The following is a 17,611-nucleotide window of genomic DNA, read 5'->3' as shown; positions in this document are numbered from 1 at the left end:
ATTTTTGATAAATTTTTTTTTATTGTAATTTTTCAATTGATGAGCGGTAAGCTTGTTTTTTAAAACAGTAACAATAAATTATTAAGTAATAAATTAAATACTGTCGTGATTAAATGGTTAATAAATCAAATTGAAGTTATTTCTATTTTGATTGAAAAGAATATTATCGATAGTGGAAAATATTCAATCGAAGAGTAGATTCATTAAAAATATTAGTAAAGACGGTTAGCTGTTCCATTATAAATACTGAAAAAAAGTGCCTTTAATATTCATTAAACTTCGTAGACTACTAAAGTTTTCTTAAAAAAAAATGTTTTTTTTTTTAATTGTTTTTTATTACATTTCTCATTTTCATTACTCGGTAATTTGTTCTCAATTAATAAGTAAGCTGTAATATTTTATTATTTTATTTGTAACTTGTCTCAGTGCTAGTGTAATTGTGATATGTATATAATGTTCTTCGAAAAAACGACTTCAAAATCATCAAATGAAAAAAAAAAAAAAAAAAAAAAAAAAAAAATACAACACAATTACATATAACAAAAAATAATTCGTATTAGTTTAAATAATTAACTTGTATTTTATAAGAATAAAATTTAATTTTTGCGGGTATTAATTGGATTGGTACATAATTATTGTTATAAGAGCTTTAAGAAATAAAATAAAAAAATTATATTGAATATATTATCTTTAATGTTTTAAAATTATCGTCACTTAATATTTTTAATTGATTATTATAAACATTTTGTTCTTGCAACAATAAATATTGAATATGTTGATTTATATTTGTATCTATTTTTTTATCCTGATCCTTTACTCAATATTGACTTTTTTTTATTTCGAAATATTATTGATTCAGTTGAAAAATATTAATATATTATGACACTGAAATTAGCAGACATTTGACAATTTTTTAATTTTTCTTGAAAAATAAACTAGGTCAAAAAAATTGTTTTAAAAAATTTCATTTATAATATTTTGAAGATGGAATTTTCAAAACAAAATTTTCTTGCTATGATTTATTTCTAAAAAAAATCACAAAAATCTCAATTTCAGTATCATCATATATTTTATCTTGTAAAGTAAAACATTTTATTATAGAAGACAATATATTGAAATTTTTGCAGAAATATAAAAAAAATTCAATTTAACAAAATATTTTAAAAGTTAAGCTTTAAAAAAAATTATGATTTTAAAATTAGCTGACGTTCAACAATTTTTGATTTATTTCATCAATTAAATTACAAGTAAAAAAAATTACACTAATTTTTTAAATCTTCTACATGTGAAATTATATAAATTTTTGGTTGTCAGCTAATTTAATTTCCATAAAAAATTAATTTTTCCCTAATATTTCAAATGTTAAGCTTAAAAAAAAATTAATTCTCCAGATGTCTCTTACTGTCAATTCGATCACCATTTTTATTCATGAAAACAGTAAAATATGGGATAATAGAGCCCCCGATTTGGATACAAGGTTATATCCAGTATACAACCACCAACCACGTGTTTGCCTCCGAATACCCTGAAAATTGTCTATAGATTGTTGTTAATAATAATATTTTATAAATATACAAAAAAAAATAATTAATACAAGGTATTATTAAGACCAATTGATATTTTATTTAGTGATTAAATATATAATCGTATATAATAATAAACGTAAGCAATAATGGCAGTGAAAACCCCTCAACAGAAAAAAAGTCTTGTAATAGCGCAAGAAATAAAATTTGCGCGAATACTTGCGGGTAATAACAAAAATGCACGTGCTAAGAAGCTTAAAAAATTACGAACATGGTTGACGTTACGTTCCAGGAGTACTATTGGTATGTATCGCATTATATTAAATAATAATTATATTTTTAATAAATAATTAATTGATGAATTATAATTGCAGCATTCTCAGAATCAGATTTTATGAGAATATGGAAGGGTCTTTATTATTGCATGTGGATGTCCGACAAACCTCTGGTCCAAGAAGAACTAGCGGAATCAATTAGCCAATTAATATTTTGTTTTGACTCTAAAGATGTTGCTTTACTGTACACAAAGTGTGCGTTAAATACTCTAAATATTGAATGGTTTGGTATTGACCAATACAGATTAGATAAATTTGAAATGTTGGCCAGAAGGATAATCCGTCAGACCTTTGCTATGTGCAAAAGACATTCTTGGAATGAAAAATGGGTCAAAGGTTTCGCTGATATCATTGACTTTTTATTATTTGATCCAAAAGGATCGTTGGGTTTTAGATTTCATATTATTGAACTTTTTATGGAAGAATTGGCGAAAGTAAGTTTATTAAGTCGACATTTATTTTATTCAATAATATCAATAAATTATTTTATTTACGTGATAATTTATTTTAGGTAAGCGAAGGTAATATACCTGAAGATATAGTTACTGACTTGCTGAGGCCATTCGCTAAATATTTAGGATCATTACGTGACGAAAGAGAAATTAGACATGTGACTAAACATATATTTAGATATTTAATTTTCCAATCTGACGTTGGAATGGAGTACATGGAAAAATTCGACGCTTGGAGAAAGGTTAATTTTTAATTATTTCCTTGAAAGGGACCCGGCTAAAGTTATATAATACTAAAGTTAGCCGGCGTTTTTAATTTTTTTTTAATAATCAAATTAGAACAAAAAAATATTTTTTAAAAATTGCACTTACAGTTTTTCAAGTTTTTTATAAATGAAAATTTTTTTTAATTTTTTTGTAACAATTTTTTCAATAAAAAAAAATTCTAAAAATTATTAGATGTCGACTAACTTAATTTTATAAAAATTAAGTTAACCGATATCTAAAAACTTTTAGAATTTTTTTTATTGGAAAAATTGTTACAAAAAAAAGAAAATAAAAAATTTCATTCGTAAAAAACTTTAAAAGCTACAAGTGAATAAATGAAAAAAAATCAAAAAATTAAAAACGTCGGCTAACTTTAGTATTATCTTAATTTTCATGTATTAATAAGATTTGGTTAAATAATTAGGCTGGTTACCCAACGGGTAGTATTGATGCAATGACTAAAGTCGAAGTTGACGATCAAGATGAAGATGAAAACGAAGAAGATCAGGACGAAGACGATGATGATGCTGACGAACAAACAAACTCGAAAGAAAACCCTTTGGATCCAAGAGCAGGCCGTGTAGATGTTGAATTACCACAAGTGCCTTTTGATGCCATGCAAGTTGTTGAATTATTACAGCAGTACAAACGCTTACCTTCTTCGAGAGCAAAAACACGCCGGTTGGTCAAGAAATTAATTGATGAGTTTACCAACTTGTCGCAGGGTGAAATGCCTATTGGTGTTAAAACCGTCGAGGTTTTCAAGAAAAAACCCAAAGACATCAATCCATCTAAAGCTGCTGCAAGATTTTTGGCGTTTGAAAATAAACTTTACTCTGATTCAAAGTTAAGACGGTTGAAGAAGAAGAAAAGAAAGCGAGCGTTAGAAATGGAAACCAATGGTATCGCTGATGATGGACAGAATAATGAAGATATAGAGGAGGAACATGAAGAGGAAGAGGAAGAAGCGGCTGTGGAAAAACCTAAATTAAAAAAACAGAAAATCGATACAGATGAAGATGAAGTAACTGCTAAAAGTCCAGAAAAGACATTAAAAAAAAGGAAAAGTAAGCAAGTTGAGGAATTAAGTAATGGAAATTTTACCGATAAATCAAAATTAAAAAAATCCATTCAAAATAAATCTGAGATGAAGAGTAAGAAAGTAAAGACAAACAAATTAAAGAGCAGACGAAATAGTATATTAAGTCAAATGTACGATGAAATTGCAGATTTTTCTGATTTCAAAGCTGGATTGCAATGTAAAAACAAAAAACATTTAAAATATGATCTTGATAACAGTTGGGACGTATCAATTAACGACTGCCCATCTACTCCAACGTCTCCTGTCATTCCACCCGCAGATTCGGCGTCTTCTACTACTCCATCTCCTCCATCGACTCCTAAAAGTTGCTTGCCTGACAAGGTTGTAAGTGTTCCAATTCTTTCGACGCCACAATTTCCGGCATTAAAGAAAATTAAAATTCAAGTAAGTAATTAGTTATTAGAAATTTTTTTTCTGTTTTAATTCTGTTTGTTATAATTTTAATTTTTTTTATAGGAAAATGTTCGTGTCGAAGCTACAATAACTAATGATCCTGGATCGAGTTTAAAGAAACGAGTTAAAATAGTATTAGACCGTAATACTGCTCAAAATACAACTGAGTACATGAAACAATTACGTTCAAGTCCAGCGATTCCTTTTGACGCCAGCAGAAAACCCCTTGTTGGTGTTCTTAAACCCAGCCCAATTTCAAGTCCAATAAATCCATTCTATAAAAAATTAATGTAGAATATATCTAATTATAGTTAAAATTAATAATGGATATTTTTTTCTTTTAAATTTGATACATAAAATAAATAAAAATTGTAAATTTATTTTTTGTTTTAATTAAATTTGTGAGTTAAAAAATGAATAAAAATCTTTTAGACTGTCTTTAAGACTGAATATATTTTTTAATTTACACACAAGGATATACACACAACTATTTTTTTTGTCTAAAAATTTATACATAGAAGGTACACAAAAAAATTTACAGACGAAATTTGCTAATGATGATTTGTAAACTCTTCAAAGACATAATTTATTTTTCTTTTCGATTAATTACTTAATAATATAATTAATAAGTTAATTGATTCAATTAAACCACTTGTTGGTTTTAGTCAATTATTATTTACAATAAATATAATAGTAATATTTAAAATTAAATCTCGAAGTGAAATCTTCGAAAGAAGATATTTTTTCATTGAGATTGTTATCATAGTATTTTGGCACGTGAATTCACTTGATTTATTACGTAATATGTAATATACTTTAAGACATTGAGAAAAATATATTCTTCTGACCCGATATATTTATATTCATTTTGTATTATTACAGTGATCACTAACTACTTTTTAAAATTATTTACTTTTATTTAATTAAATACTTTAAATCACCAAGATATTGCACTATATAACATGATAATTTAATTATTTAAAATTAATTTGTAAAATTGTAAAAGTTTTTAAAACTTTTAAATTCATTTGTTGTGTTTAATAGATTTAAATAAGTTATAAAACTTTTTAAATTCAAGTTAAAAAAGAAATGAGTTGTCAGTTGATTGTAACAGACTTTTTAGTTTCAATTATCTCTAGATAAATTACATTGACCTAAATATTTAAATTACTTTTTTTGCTTTTAATCCTCGATTAAAATTAAGAAAAAAAATAAATAATCAAACAAATAGAGTGAGGGTCTTAAATTTAATTGAAAATTAAAAGCAAAAAATTTACTCTATTTACATGAGTATCACAGTACTAACAAACCGTATGGATTTTTTAAAAAAATACCATTTTATCTAACAGAGTTACAGGAGAATTTTCATCTGGACAGCAATGAAATATTTTTCCACCTCCAGTACCAACCCATCTCCAGCTGGTTGAACCCCGTGCTGAATAAAGACAAGCCGACAAATAGCAGCGCGTGTCCTAGAGTCCACAACTGGAAGAAAGTCGACGTGACAATCATGATAATTGATACGCCGGTCAACAAAGTCCAGAAACCAAAAGCGATGCTCAAAACAATGCCCTGGGGCATCGGCCAAACTTTATTTTCTTCAGAAAAACATTTATTCTTATAAAATTTCTTCAACAATTGTTCTTTGATCCGCCAACGCTCGTCCAACCAGTGTCTCAGGCCTTCCTCGTCGTCCGGAACTTGAGCAGAAGGAATTCTAGTCACGTAGAAATGAACTTCTTTTGGGATTTTACCGGTGACTAAATCAATTTCCGACTGTGGTACAAAGTCAGGATAACCGATAGTAAGATCATAGACGGCATCAAGATATCCAGCACGTTGAAGGTGTCTTGCCAGATAACTGAATCCAGTTGTTTTAGGATGTAAAGTATAGTCGTAAAGCGGTAGCCCATTTTTCTTAGCAAATCTGTCGGATCTTTCTTTGCTGGTAACTGTTAAATCCGTGCCCTCTGGAAATATCAAGAGTTGCGTGCGTCTTTTTAATGCTATCAAGTAGTCCAGCGTACGTGACAAGCGGCCTTTATCTTCTTCCCACCTCCGTGTTATATAAAGGAATCCATTCATCTGCATAATCCAACCTGGTATATAAATTTTAAATAAAATAAATTATTTATTTCAACCACTAAATAATTGTTATATTTACCTGGTCCGGGTATATGACGTATCGGGTCCTTTAAAATAAACTTTAATTTATGAGCTGCAATGTTTGGCATACACGCCTGGTACATAGCTGCCCATAAAAAATTCCAGTCAACTCTTGTACGATGATTCATTACCAGTATTGCCGATTCATTTGGTAAAACGTGATCCCCAGATATTATTACCTTCACTCCAATCATCTCCAGCAGCGCCTGGAGCATTTTTTATTGAAATAATATAAATTTAATTATAATTAATAATAAAAAATAATACATACTGTTGGATAAAGTTCCCAGCAGGAGAATAATAAATCCCCGCATTTTCTAAAAGTCGGAGGACTGAGAATCAGTATGGGCAGAAGAGGACATGCAATAAATAGGAAGCCTGCCGCTATGCTACCATACCAGAAGGCACAGTATAATATACCGTACGCCAGTTGACGCATCACAAATTATTTTTTGATGTCCTAAAATTAATAATAAATTAATAAGAGAAATACATGCCGATAATTTAAATAAAAATAATAAAATGATTAATGAGCGTAATGTTTTTGTTTTAAACAACTTACATGAACATCGATAGGGAAGAGACGTCCCACATTTCACAGATCAAAACCTTTGACTAAACTAACTGAGTGATAAAATTAAAAACTCAAAAACTGTGGCTTCCCTCCAGAGTTATACACGGTAAGTACAAAAGTACAAGAGGGGCTTCTTCATGTCTACACACACCCACAACTATTTTAAAGCATCCCCTACTTTATACTGCCTCCCTTCCTATATTTGACGACCCTCAAACGTACAGATACTCACCCTCCAAGCGGATTGCGAGACTCGAGAGAGAAAATCTCGTAGCAGGGATGCTGGACTCTCGCTCTATGGACCGTTATTGATCTTTCTACACTATAATACTCATTGTATTCTACTACACAAAAGACTTATCAATACTTATTTTTTATAACATTTAAAAACTTAAAATAATAATAATAATTATACAATAACTGTCTTTATAATTAAATGGATTTATTTTTTAAAATATAAAAACAATTATTTTAATAAATTATCATTTAGACCAATTTATACCTTTACAATGTAGACCTTCGTAATTATTCTTATTAATTTAATTTACAATTACAAATGAAAATATTTATATAAAACATAATAGCACCACTTACAATTACACTAAAATTAAATCATTTTATTAATAACTATCAAATAAAATACTTTAAAAAATTTATTAATACAGGCTTTGGATTCAACGATAAGTAACAAGTATATAGAATAATATTTTATTTATTAGGAATGTCAAATAATTAAAAAAATGGATTATCGTAGTCATGATTGTTAAATTATTACGTATAGAACGAATAAAATTATATAACACAGTGCTATTTGATTAAAATATCAACACTAAAATAACCCGATCGGAACTAGGTATCTCAAAGCCATAGTTCAATAAATTTATTATTTTATTGATAATTTTTTGTTATTTATAAACTAGTATTGTATAGTAAAGTAGAAGGTAAAAGATAAATGGTAAGTATATAATATATATCAACAGTAAGAAGAATATGTTGATATAAGATTAGGAGCTTTAGACTTCATCTTTTCTTCACTATTATTTCGTGGTGGAAGATCTTTCAATTCTTCAAGTAATTTCATAGCTTTCTTATAAGACTTTACTTTTAAATAAGCGTTGGCCAAGAAATATTTGTTCGGTATATCAGGCTCTTCAACATGATTCTCAGCATGTTCCAAGTGTTGGATTGCTTCTTCGTAAGTTGCTTTCGGTGTTTCTCCAAATAATGTTTCACAAACCTGTTCAATAAATAATTCAATAGATTAATTTATTAATTTTTTTGTTTAAAAAAAAAAAATTCTAGTTATGGGGCATTCCATAGTGACTGGTGGGACATTTGACTCTGGAATTCCATCAATTTATAAGCTATAATTATGTGACTGAAATTTATACTATAGTAAAATTTATTTTATAATATAGAAGAATAACTAATTAACAACATCCCTTAGTCAAAAACCTCGATTACTTCTTAAGTTTTTCGTAATCATCATTTGACTGAGTGTGACTAGTGGGACATCGAAAAATCCTTCTCTCTTACCGCGGTATACTTAAAGTAGAATTTCAGTTCGACCATTAAGCTTTTAAAAAATACTTCCCTTTCAATACAAAATTTATCCTACAAACATTCAATACTATGAAGAATTAGACTGATTACCTACGTAGAAACAATTAAAAAAATTTTTTTTATCGTAACTGGTGGGACAAGTACAAAATGTCTACATGAAGTTGTTTATTAAAAAGACTTTTGTATTATTTCAACCTTAGAATCATTATTGTTTATATATATTCAACTATAAATTATTTAGGATAATTAAAAAAAATTAATTAAAAGACACAAATAAAAGATTTAGCATGCTGATAACACGATCTTGATAAACTTAGGTGTTAATTAATAACGAACATAAAAAAATCTGTTCTTAAAACTATAATAATAATAAATATGTTAGTTAATAACAAATATAAAATGAATTTGTTCTTAAAACTATTAAAACAACATTTGACCCGGATACAAGTTAGTACGGCTGAAAAGTTACTAGGAAAGAAAAATTGATTTTCTTATTAATTAAAAAATTTTCTTTACAAATTAGTAAAATATAGACTTTTAATAATAAATTAGAATGAATTAGAGAAATTAAAAAATTTTAGTCATTTTTCTATTTCGCATGGAATGCCCCTTATTTATTTATTTATTTACTTACTTTTCTCTCAAACCACGATAAATTGGATACACTGTACTGAAATCTACCGAGTAAATGATTTAGAACAGCGTCATCGGGGCTCAACTCTAACCCCAATTTAACATGTTTCTCAAATTCTTTACCCGCTGATAATTTTTCCTTCGTTGGCAAATATTCAGTACGTAAGCCAACGAGTAAGGCGTAGTACTTATGGAGTTCAACGTGATTATTGTCAAGAAATTTCTGACAAGATTTAATACCTACAAGAACATCAAGTAGATAAACTTATTGATTAATAAAGCAAAGTCAGGATAAATTATTTATTAATATACCTTCTTGTAAAAGAGTTTCTTGTTCTTTAGTATCAGGAAGTAAAGAAGCAGTTTTAAAGTAAGCTCTTGCCAGTCTCCAAGCCACTTCGATATTGTCGTCATGCCAAAGTGCCAACGAGCGCAGTTCGTCAAGCACCACATCGTAGTTTTTCTCTTGTTCATATTTCTGATCCAGCTCGGCCAATTTTTCAAACAACGGTAGCATTAATCCTGCTGTCCTACATCACTAAAAATATATCATCTTGTTCTTCATGTTTATTAATTCATTAAAATAAAAATAAAAATTTGCAAAATAAAATGTTAGCAAAAAAAACGTATTTTATTTTTATTTCAATTCTCTGATAATTGTTTTTAAAAAACTAACCCATTCTCAAGTTCTTCATTAGCTACTTCATCATCGGAACAGTCATAAAACTCATCATCAATATCCGTTTCAGTAACTGATAATCCATCATTTTCATTATCTGTTTCATTTGTGGGTGAATAAATACTATTTGCTGAAGTCAATCTTTTTCTTAAACTTTTAGATTTCTTAATTCGTAATTTTTCCTGCTGTGCTCTAAAATTATAATTATATTTTACATTATATTATAACTAATTAATTTTTTAATTATTTAATTAAGGGGGTATTCTGGTCTAGAAGCATGAAATTTCAAGTAACTTTTGAAGTGCCGTAAAAAAAAAAGCAATCAATATTATTGCCATCCAATTTTTTAAAAGTTATTTATTATTTATTAACATTATAAGAATACAGGAAAAAATTAAAAAATAAAAAAAGTTGAAAATTCAAAAAATTGGTAGAGCAATGTCGCTATGGTTGGAACTACGGAAAAGTTGAAAAAAAAAAAAAAATTTTCACAAAATGGCGACTGCCTGAAAAAAAAGAAAAAAAAAACTTTTTTTGACTTTGTCGAATTTTTTAAAAATAATAAAAATTGAAATTTGGGGATGACTGTAGTTCCAACCATAGCGACATAACTCTAGATTAATAATCTTTTTTATTTTTTTGTTTTCAATTGCTAGGATTGGAATCGTCGGTGTAGTCACGTCATGTGCCAATTTTTTGAGACCCCCTTACTTCATCAGCTGTTAATTTTTCGAATTTTCAATTTTTTTTTTGTATTCTTATAATATTAATAAATAACATAAAAAAATGGATAGTAAAATAATTGATTGTCTTTTTTTTACGGCACTTCAAAAATTACCTGAAATTTCATGCTTCTAGACCAGAATACCCCCTTAGTATAATTAAATTATATTGTTATAACTTATATAAATAATTCAAAATTTTCAATAAATAAATAAATAGAATTATACCTTAAATTATCTAATTCTTGTTGTAATTGAGAAACTCTAAGATTAACACGTTCTAAATTATTAGACATTCGTTCACGTTCTCTCTGTTCCATTATTTTTTGATAAATAAACAAACTAGCAGCACCAAGTACTCCAATGGTTGCTCCCAGAGCAACCGTTATCATCTGTGAATTTTGAAATTGACTCATTTTGCCTAAAATAAATAATACAAATAAATTAGTAATTAAATAAGTTATTCTAATTTGATGTAATACACAGTCAAATTGTTTACCTGCTAAATAAACTCAAATAAAAAAAAAAAAAAAATAAAAGATGATCTTTGACCCACTTTGTACAATCTTTAAAATATTCACATAACTTTGAAATATATCACATGTATAGTAATTAAATTATCAGATAAAAATATATGTTATTAATTTACAAGTCAAAATAGATAAAATTAATTCAGCAGTGTTGAAAAAAATAAACTACAAAATTGATTGACAAAGAAAAAAAAATAGTTTGTTGATTACCGGTTTTACACTATTTCAACAATATTTTATGCATCATTGTTGTTAATTATTTAAGTATGTGTAGTAGGTCAATATCCACTACGTACTCAAATGTGTTTGCTACCTGCTAATGCTGCAGCAAAATTGAGGCTAGAAAATACCAATAATATATACAATATATAAAAATATATGTATACTTTCTTCCATCTCTGATATTTAGCACAATACCTACAGTTGATATAAAAGCTTATTTACGGAAAATATTAAATTAAAATTAATTATTAAAAATTAAAATTAATTAAATTAAATTAAAATAAAATATTTTGAAAAATTAAGATGATAAAAAATAATGTACCAAAAATGCAATTATTTTTTTTTTTTCAATTTGGTATAACAACAATTTTTTATTAATTTTATCTCAAATAATTTAATACCTACATTGTTTTATAACTTAAACAATTATTAATTACAAAAAGAAATTTTTTAGATGCCATTCAATTTGACATAATTTTTCGAATGAATAAACATCAATTATCTGTTTTTTTGTGATTATTAATAAATTTAATGAATGTGATACAAAAATGGTTTAAGATGAAATTGCTTTTGATTTGTTTATTGGTGTTTGTTTAAATTGTGCTATAGTTTTCAAATGAATCACAATAAGTAGTTAATTAAATAATTGATAGAATATTCTAATATTTTTTAGGCTCTAGACATTCTTATCAAGTTATTGATTTTTTTTTATATATTTATTTATCATTAATCTACGTGTAAGACGTATTTAGTATAAAAATGGTCAAATCATTTCTTTCTCACTCTCTCTTTTTTTAATGTATGGCAAGTTAATACAAAATTTAAAATCAACAAACATTGTAAACGATAAAAACTCTTATAATAATGTATACCTAATTAATAATTGAAAAAATATTGAAATATTAATTATATATTAATGATGTGGACGAAGTTATCATTTCATATGCTCTTAATATTCATTCACTTTTTTGTTTAGAGATAAAATTGTACAACGTATTTTAAATTATACTAAATACTAAAACTAATTACTTTGTTTTCATTAATCATTACGTAAAAAATTTTTTTTCTATCTTATAAAACATTTATTACAATAATAATTATTATTAATTTATTAATATTGCTGCGTTCGTCGCGAATTCGTAATTTGAGTTTTTTTTTTAAATATAAAAAAAAAAAACGTTAGTTAATAATAAAACAAACGAAAAATGTATAAACTTTGAATTTAATAAATTATTTTTTAACAATTTAACACGATGAAATATAAAAAATGCGTTGCACACATGTATAAACTGGACACTATAATTTTTAATCTAGTTATGATTATCATAGTTTTTAATACGAAAAATTATGCAAAAAACTTACTCGTCTTACACTGTAAAATTGTTATTGTATCGTTTTTCTGTTATCACAGATATGGTTTTCAGTAATTATAAATCTATAGTTTTTTTAATATATCATTTTCGTATTTTCTTATCTCCTTTTTTATTTTTTATTAATTATTATTTAATAATAATATATTTCGAGTTTTTCTTATTATTATTTTTGGTAGGAGGTCTCTTATGCGTTAGATGATAAATAGACCTGTTTAATTTGAAAATAATAATTTAAACGACTAGTAAACGCATATGGCAATTTAAAGAAAAAGTCGTGTCGCTAGGGACAAGCAAACATCAAGTTTCTAAGTTTGGGAATAATCTAGTTAATACAAAATAGGCAACGTCATAATTACTCCAATACGCGGTATGAGCTGTTACTGTATACAAATAATTACGGCCTAATCCACCCGCTCGTAAAACATAGTCAAGTCGTTGTTCTAGTTCTGAAATAAAAAAAAAATACAATTATTATAATCTTTACTGATAATACTTATCTATTGACATTTTAATTGCTTTTAAGTTTAAGTTTTTGCGCCAGTTTAATTTACAAAAAATAACATATTTAATACCTTCATCAGGTCTAATGATATTAGCATCAGGAGTAGGTGAGGCGCCTTCTTTGGTATTCCATCCAGCTCTTACAAGACCCCATAAGCTCCATGAGCCTTTTTCAACCGTTCTATTAGGGGTATCGGTAGGACTATCAGCTTCTTTATCATCTTTTTCTTCGTTATCTAAAATAAATGAATTAAAAAATTATAGTATTTTTTACAAGATTTGAATCCCAGTTAGTATAAACGAAACGAAGTTCACGTAAACCTGCGGCTGGAATTTGACGTAAAATTTACGCTAACAGTATACTAACGTTAACTTTCTGCAACTTTGCGTTAACTTTGAGCGAACCTTTCGGTCTATTCCGGCAGTAGATTTACGCTAACTTGATGCGTAAGTTAAAGTCAAGTTCTGGGAAACTGTTGCACGGAAAAACTAAAACTCAAAAAACTACATTATAAATAGTAATAAGTGTCCCGTCGTATTAAAAACTAGAAAAATTACAGTTCGAAATAACATTTTTCTAAATTCAAACTTTGAATGTTAATTTTCAGAGCTTTCAATGTAAATATTATATTCTACAATGTAATTCTTATAAAATCTGTAATAATAACAATCTGAAACTTTAGTTTTTAGCCACGTTACATTGTATAATGTAATTTTTCTATTTTTTTTTTTTTTTTTCGTGTGTAAATGCAAAAGTTGACGCGAAGTTAATGTAAAATTGACGTAAATCATTGAACATCAATTAGATGATTGTCAATTCGTGCTAACTGGGAGTATAATTTAAAAAAAGTACCTGACGTAGGTATTGATTCAACATTTCCTAATGACAATGGTTGATCTGGATTATCGACACCACCATAAGGCAAAATAAGTACCGGCTCAATTTTGCTGTAATTCCTAACAAGTAATGGCTCCATTCGATAAGCAACTGGATCAGACCAATGAAAAATATTGAAAAACTTTTTACACAATCCCGGGGGCATTATGTCTCCTGGGTTTGCCGGCGTTCTTGTACGTAACGCTAAAAATACTGATAAAGGTGAGCCAAGGCAAAATAAATTTTCTATTGTGAATTTTAGTCCGTCTGTAACGAGAAGGACGTCAGGCGCTGCTGGGGATGGTGGTCTAGTATCTGGCCCCATCCAACCAGTAACGATGTCATAAACAATAACACAGCCGAGTGAGTGAGCCAGCACTGATACCTTTCCACTCCATCCGGGATGCCGGCTTATAAACATGAAATACAAACGATTCAGCTCACGTTGCAGACCAGCGCGTACTTCTCCCCCGTACAATGGGCTTGTGTAATAAAGAATATCCATTGCAGATGTGTTTAACAGATGTCTTATGCTCATTACACTGTACGGAGTTATTGCATCTACTATGTCACCGTCGAGTTTTAAAGAAGATCGCCATTCGACTGGAAAAAATTCGACGCGATGTGATGAGTTAGGAAAATATTTCTGCTTGCACCAGTCAACACAATCACGAAACCTGTGATGGAAAATGTATTTTAATTACTCAATTATCAATTTATAAAAAGTTCAGTAAACTATTATGAAATAGATAAATAAATATATGTAATCTTAATTAACTTACGAGGCAGTGTTTCGTATGATTTTACCGGTATCACGTTTCTGACCAATGCCATGGACAACGAATACCAAATGATCAATATCATGTGGCTTATCATCCATTGTCGAGGAGACCTTGTAACCGCGCTTCAGGCGATATCCACTTGCTTAATAATCAATATAAAATTCCATTTTTAAAATCAAGAAAAATTATAATAATAATTTATCTCTCTCCTGTCTAAGCTTTTATCAAGTAGTGCTATATATTCAGAATTTTTTTAATCTTCATATATATACATAATAAATGACTTGACATTTGTAATAAAATATTAATACGTACTTTTAGTAAATCCTAGTTTAGAGGTAACGCTACGCATTAATTTGCTCGGTGTGTATTCACTATAAAGCGCGACATCATTAATGGCATGCCAATCAACATGAAATTCTGGGAAATGTACTGTGTGAAGAACTGTAAGAATTAAAAAAAAATAAAACATGATCATAATAATAAATTATGTAATCTTATGAATATTTTTAGCCCGATAAAAAGTAACGAAAAATATATTCAGGTATATATCCAAGTAATTAATTAATAATTCAGTGGGAAATAATATATTACCTTTGTAGGAATGCGAGGGAGCTATTTCCTCAGGTGTTGACCTTGACGATTGTTTTTTTTCAAAAAGTCTTAAATGATTCTCCTCTATAACTTTCGAGTGTTCTATCTCCAATGGAATCCAACTGGCATCGTAAAACCACGTTGCTCTTAGTATTTCCCATTCTTCACCTTTTTAAATACATTCAAGTTTTTCAACTATTAATGAATCATTTTAGCATTTTAAATCAAATAATAATTTCTATGTATTGAGAGTAAACAATATGGTAATTCATTTTTTTTTTCCATCGAGACTAAATTAGTTTTTAATTTTTTTAAATCGTAAAAGAAATAATAATTAACATTAAGAAAAATCTAGAATGAAAATAAGAGAGTCGTTTATAGTTTATAATAATTTTTTATTGAATTTAAAATGATTGAATAAAAGCAAATAACATCAATGCAACACTTGGCTTACATTACTGTTGCTTATTGCAGTGAATGTACCTAAAGAAAATTGGCAATAATAGACTCAAGGACGGTGTAATTTTTGTAATATGAAAAGCCAGACACTTTTTGAAAGGTAAAATATAGAAGATTGATTAAAAAAAAAAAAAAGTTAGACAAGTAGAATATTTTATTAGAATGTTTAAATTTGATAATTTAAAAATACTTATTGTAACAAAAACTATTACTTAAACTAGAAATTTTTTTTCAAGGCTCAGTCATCGCGTGATAAATTTAATCAAGTGTATGTCAACAATAAATTTTTTATTTAAATTCGTTATTAATCAAACAAACATGTAATAAAAAAAAAACTAATCCTAATATTTGAAATATAGAAGATTAGATAGTTGTTTGTGGAATTACCCAATTGCTTGCATTGATAATATAGTATAGTAATAAAATAATTATTATAAAAAAGTATATTACCTGGCCAATAAATAGAGACACATCTCATATTGTCTAATTCAACATCATACATCCCACCTTTGACAACAACTCTTTCATAACTTATTGAATTTTCATTTGTCTGATTGGCATCCTGACCCTGGCATAGTCTCCAAGCATTTTCGATTCTTAGGCTATCATACCCGCAAAATTCTATCCATCTTTTGTCAACGCCGTCCTTGTAAAACCATCTGACTTCTTCAGGTGTCAATGGCACTGCATACGGCAGTTCATCAGTTATTTCTTCCGCAATGTCCATCCCATTCTCTTTCTGATCATCTTTATTTAATACAAATATTTAAATAAATAAAATATTCCACAAGTGTACTACTAAAATAATAAACTAATAAACGGATGAACTAAATAATTATCACAATTATTAAAAAAAAAAGAGTTTAGTAAACAAGATTACGTTTTATAAACTAGACAGTAAACTTAATTAAACCAATATTGGTATTAATTAAATTAATCGGACAATGATCTCGGATATTGATAATAATATTATTATTAAAAAACTATAACCTATACTATTTTATGATAAAAAATAATAATAACATATAATACATACCTTGAATGTCATCCAAATCCAATGGAGTTTCACTAAAAGGATCAACGACAATATTATGAGACATCCTGTCGACAAGTAAAAAACTGTCAATCCTGGTGAGGGAAATTATTTTTCTAAGCAATGATAAAAAATACTCCTTAATCTAGAATAAACACAGAACTATTTTTATTAACAGTGACATACGATGAATCATTTATAAAGATAACGTGAATGCATTTTTTATGAATTACTTGTTGTGTACTGTAATTACTTGGATATAATTTTAAAAAAAGTTTCAACTACAATAACTTTCTGCACTGCGACAAAGGAGACCGAGATGAAATATTGACAGTTGATGTAAAACATTCATCATTTATAATACTATAACTTATAACAATAGTAAGTTTTATCAACCAGTAATATTTATAATATTTATTTAGCTGCTATTTAAAGTTCACTGTTCAAAAAAATAAAATAAAGAGTTTTAATGTCTTAAAAATAACAAAGAACTTAATACATTGTGAGTAAACGGTGGTCAGCGTTTATCTAAAGCGCTCGCCACACAACACATAAAATAACACTCGGCACATACTCTAACTGGCAATTCATGAGCATGTCGACTATGTCGAGTAGTCAGCGTTGACTTTACTATTTTTCAGACTCCTCCACCGCCTCCCTCATCTAGAGTCTTCTCCTTCTCCTTCCCACTATCAACGCTTATTTCACTCGCTATATCTATATACACATATATATAAATATATAGACACATAGATTACACATTATACACTTGAACCCTCTCTTCTTTAATGTCCCCTCTATTGCTGCTGCATGAAAGGTTTACGTAACTTG

At 27.8% G+C, this 17,611-nt stretch overlaps 4 protein-coding genes across 10 annotated transcripts; 1 reads left to right on the top strand and 3 right to left on the bottom strand.

The window, feature by feature from the left end:
• The first annotated feature begins 1,454 nt into the window (after window positions 1–1,454).
• On the top strand, window positions 1,455–4,442 carry LOC123259227 (ribosomal RNA processing protein 1 homolog). Of its 2 annotated transcripts, XM_044719569.1 has the most exons (6): window positions 1,455–1,826; window positions 1,898–2,292; window positions 2,370–2,552; window positions 3,002–3,080; window positions 3,114–4,063; window positions 4,136–4,442. In XM_044719569.1, exons 1-6 carry the CDS (start codon window positions 1,673–1,675, stop codon window positions 4,364–4,366), a joined length of 1,992 nt encoding a protein of 663 aa, XP_044575504.1. In that variant the 5' UTR covers window positions 1,455–1,672; the 3' UTR covers window positions 4,367–4,442. The 2 variants fall into 2 exon arrangements, with proteins under 2 accessions (XP_044575504.1, XP_044575503.1); XM_044719568.1 differs by having other exon boundaries at window positions 1,456–1,826; window positions 3,002–4,063.
• A 643-nt stretch (window positions 4,443–5,085) lies between these two features.
• On the bottom strand, window positions 5,086–7,073 carry LOC123259287 (lysocardiolipin acyltransferase 1-like). The gene is made up of 4 exons (XM_044719647.1): window positions 6,801–7,073; window positions 6,510–6,698; window positions 6,237–6,444; window positions 5,086–6,171 (listed from the first exon to the last, which is right to left on the bottom strand). Exons 2-4 carry the CDS (start codon window positions 6,675–6,677, stop codon window positions 5,438–5,440), a joined length of 1,110 nt encoding a protein of 369 aa, XP_044575582.1. The 5' UTR covers window positions 6,678–6,698; window positions 6,801–7,073; the 3' UTR covers window positions 5,086–5,437.
• Window positions 7,074–7,237: 164 nt separating this feature from the next.
• Window positions 7,238–11,281, bottom strand: LOC123259288 (regulator of microtubule dynamics protein 1-like). 2 transcript variants are annotated; one of them, XM_044719648.1, is made up of 7 exons: window positions 11,150–11,281; window positions 10,909–10,975; window positions 10,638–10,830; window positions 9,685–9,879; window positions 9,321–9,538; window positions 9,010–9,248; window positions 7,238–8,049 (listed from the first exon to the last, which is right to left on the bottom strand). In XM_044719648.1, the coding sequence occupies exons 3-7, from the start codon at window positions 10,823–10,825 to the stop codon at window positions 7,786–7,788; spliced, it is 1,104 nt and encodes a 367-aa protein (XP_044575583.1). In that variant the 5' UTR covers window positions 10,826–10,830; window positions 10,909–10,975; window positions 11,150–11,281; the 3' UTR covers window positions 7,238–7,785. The 2 variants fall into 2 exon arrangements, with proteins under 2 accessions (XP_044575583.1, XP_044575585.1); XM_044719650.1 differs by having other exon boundaries at window positions 10,909–10,911.
• A 1,358-nt stretch (window positions 11,282–12,639) lies between these two features.
• Window positions 12,640–17,418, bottom strand: LOC123258812 (phospholipase DDHD1-like). 5 transcript variants are annotated; one of them, XM_044719040.1, is made up of 10 exons: window positions 17,355–17,372; window positions 17,014–17,219; window positions 16,784–16,925; window positions 16,198–16,494; window positions 15,289–15,456; window positions 15,010–15,138; window positions 14,695–14,836; window positions 13,889–14,589; window positions 13,107–13,271; window positions 12,640–12,980 (listed from the first exon to the last, which is right to left on the bottom strand). In XM_044719040.1, the coding sequence occupies exons 3-10, from the start codon at window positions 16,845–16,847 to the stop codon at window positions 12,832–12,834; spliced, it is 1,815 nt and encodes a 604-aa protein (XP_044574975.1). In that variant the 5' UTR covers window positions 16,848–16,925; window positions 17,014–17,219; window positions 17,355–17,372; the 3' UTR covers window positions 12,640–12,831. The 5 variants fall into 5 exon arrangements, with proteins under 5 accessions (XP_044574975.1, XP_044574972.1, XP_044574971.1 ...); XM_044719037.1 differs by having other exon boundaries at window positions 16,784–16,942; window positions 17,014–17,418; XM_044719036.1 differs by having other exon boundaries at window positions 17,014–17,418.
• Window positions 17,419–17,611: the final 193 nt, after the last annotated feature.

Source organism: Cotesia glomerata, linkage group LG2 (genome assembly GCF_020080835.1).
Source record: "Cotesia glomerata isolate CgM1 linkage group LG2, MPM_Cglom_v2.3, whole genome shotgun sequence".
Lineage (NCBI taxonomy): Eukaryota > Metazoa > Arthropoda > Insecta > Hymenoptera > Braconidae > Cotesia > Cotesia glomerata.
The sequence above is the reverse complement of the archived record's forward strand: the minus strand, read 5'-3'. Positions and strand labels throughout refer to the sequence as shown.

Excerpts from the sequence above, each read along its gene's own strand:
- LOC123259287 (XM_044719647.1), bottom strand. The coding sequence starts at position 6,677 with ATGCGTCAACTGGCGTACGGTATATTATACTGTGCCTTCTGGTATGGT. Across the intron at positions 6,445-6,509 it reads GCTGGGAACTTTATCCAACA|GCGCTGCTGGAGATGATTGG; the intron begins GTATGTATTATT and ends AAAATGCTCCAG. Across the intron at positions 6,172-6,236 it reads ACGTCATATACCCGGACCAG|GTTGGATTATGCAGATGAAT; the intron begins GTAAATATAACA and ends TTTATATACCAG.
- LOC123259227 (XM_044719568.1), top strand. The coding sequence starts at position 1,673 with ATGGCAGTGAAAACCCCTCAACAGAAAAAAAGTCTTGTAATAGCGCAA. Across the intron at positions 1,827-1,897 it reads ACGTTCCAGGAGTACTATTG|CATTCTCAGAATCAGATTTT; the intron begins GTATGTATCGCA and ends TTATAATTGCAG. Across the intron at positions 2,553-3,001 it reads AATTCGACGCTTGGAGAAAG|GCTGGTTACCCAACGGGTAG; the intron begins GTTAATTTTTAA and ends TTAAATAATTAG.
- LOC123258812 (XM_044719037.1), bottom strand. The coding sequence starts at position 16,847 with ATGTCTCATAATATTGTCGTTGATCCTTTTAGTGAAACTCCATTGGAT. Across the intron at positions 15,139-15,288 it reads TCCCTCGCATTCCTACAAAG|TTCTTCACACAGTACATTTC; the intron begins GTAATATATTAT and ends TAATTCTTACAG. Across the intron at positions 13,272-13,888 it reads TGAATCAATACCTACGTCAG|ATAACGAAGAAAAAGATGAT; the intron begins GTACTTTTTTTA and ends CATTTATTTTAG.
- LOC123259288 (XM_044719648.1), bottom strand. The coding sequence starts at position 10,825 with ATGAGTCAATTTCAAAATTCACAGATGATAACGGTTGCTCTGGGAGCA. Across the intron at positions 9,880-10,637 it reads CAAGAATTAGATAATTTAAG|AGCACAGCAGGAAAAATTAC; the intron begins GTATAATTCTAT and ends TTATAATTTTAG. Across the intron at positions 9,249-9,320 it reads AGAAACTCTTTTACAAGAAG|GTATTAAATCTTGTCAGAAA; the intron begins GTATATTAATAA and ends ATGTTCTTGTAG.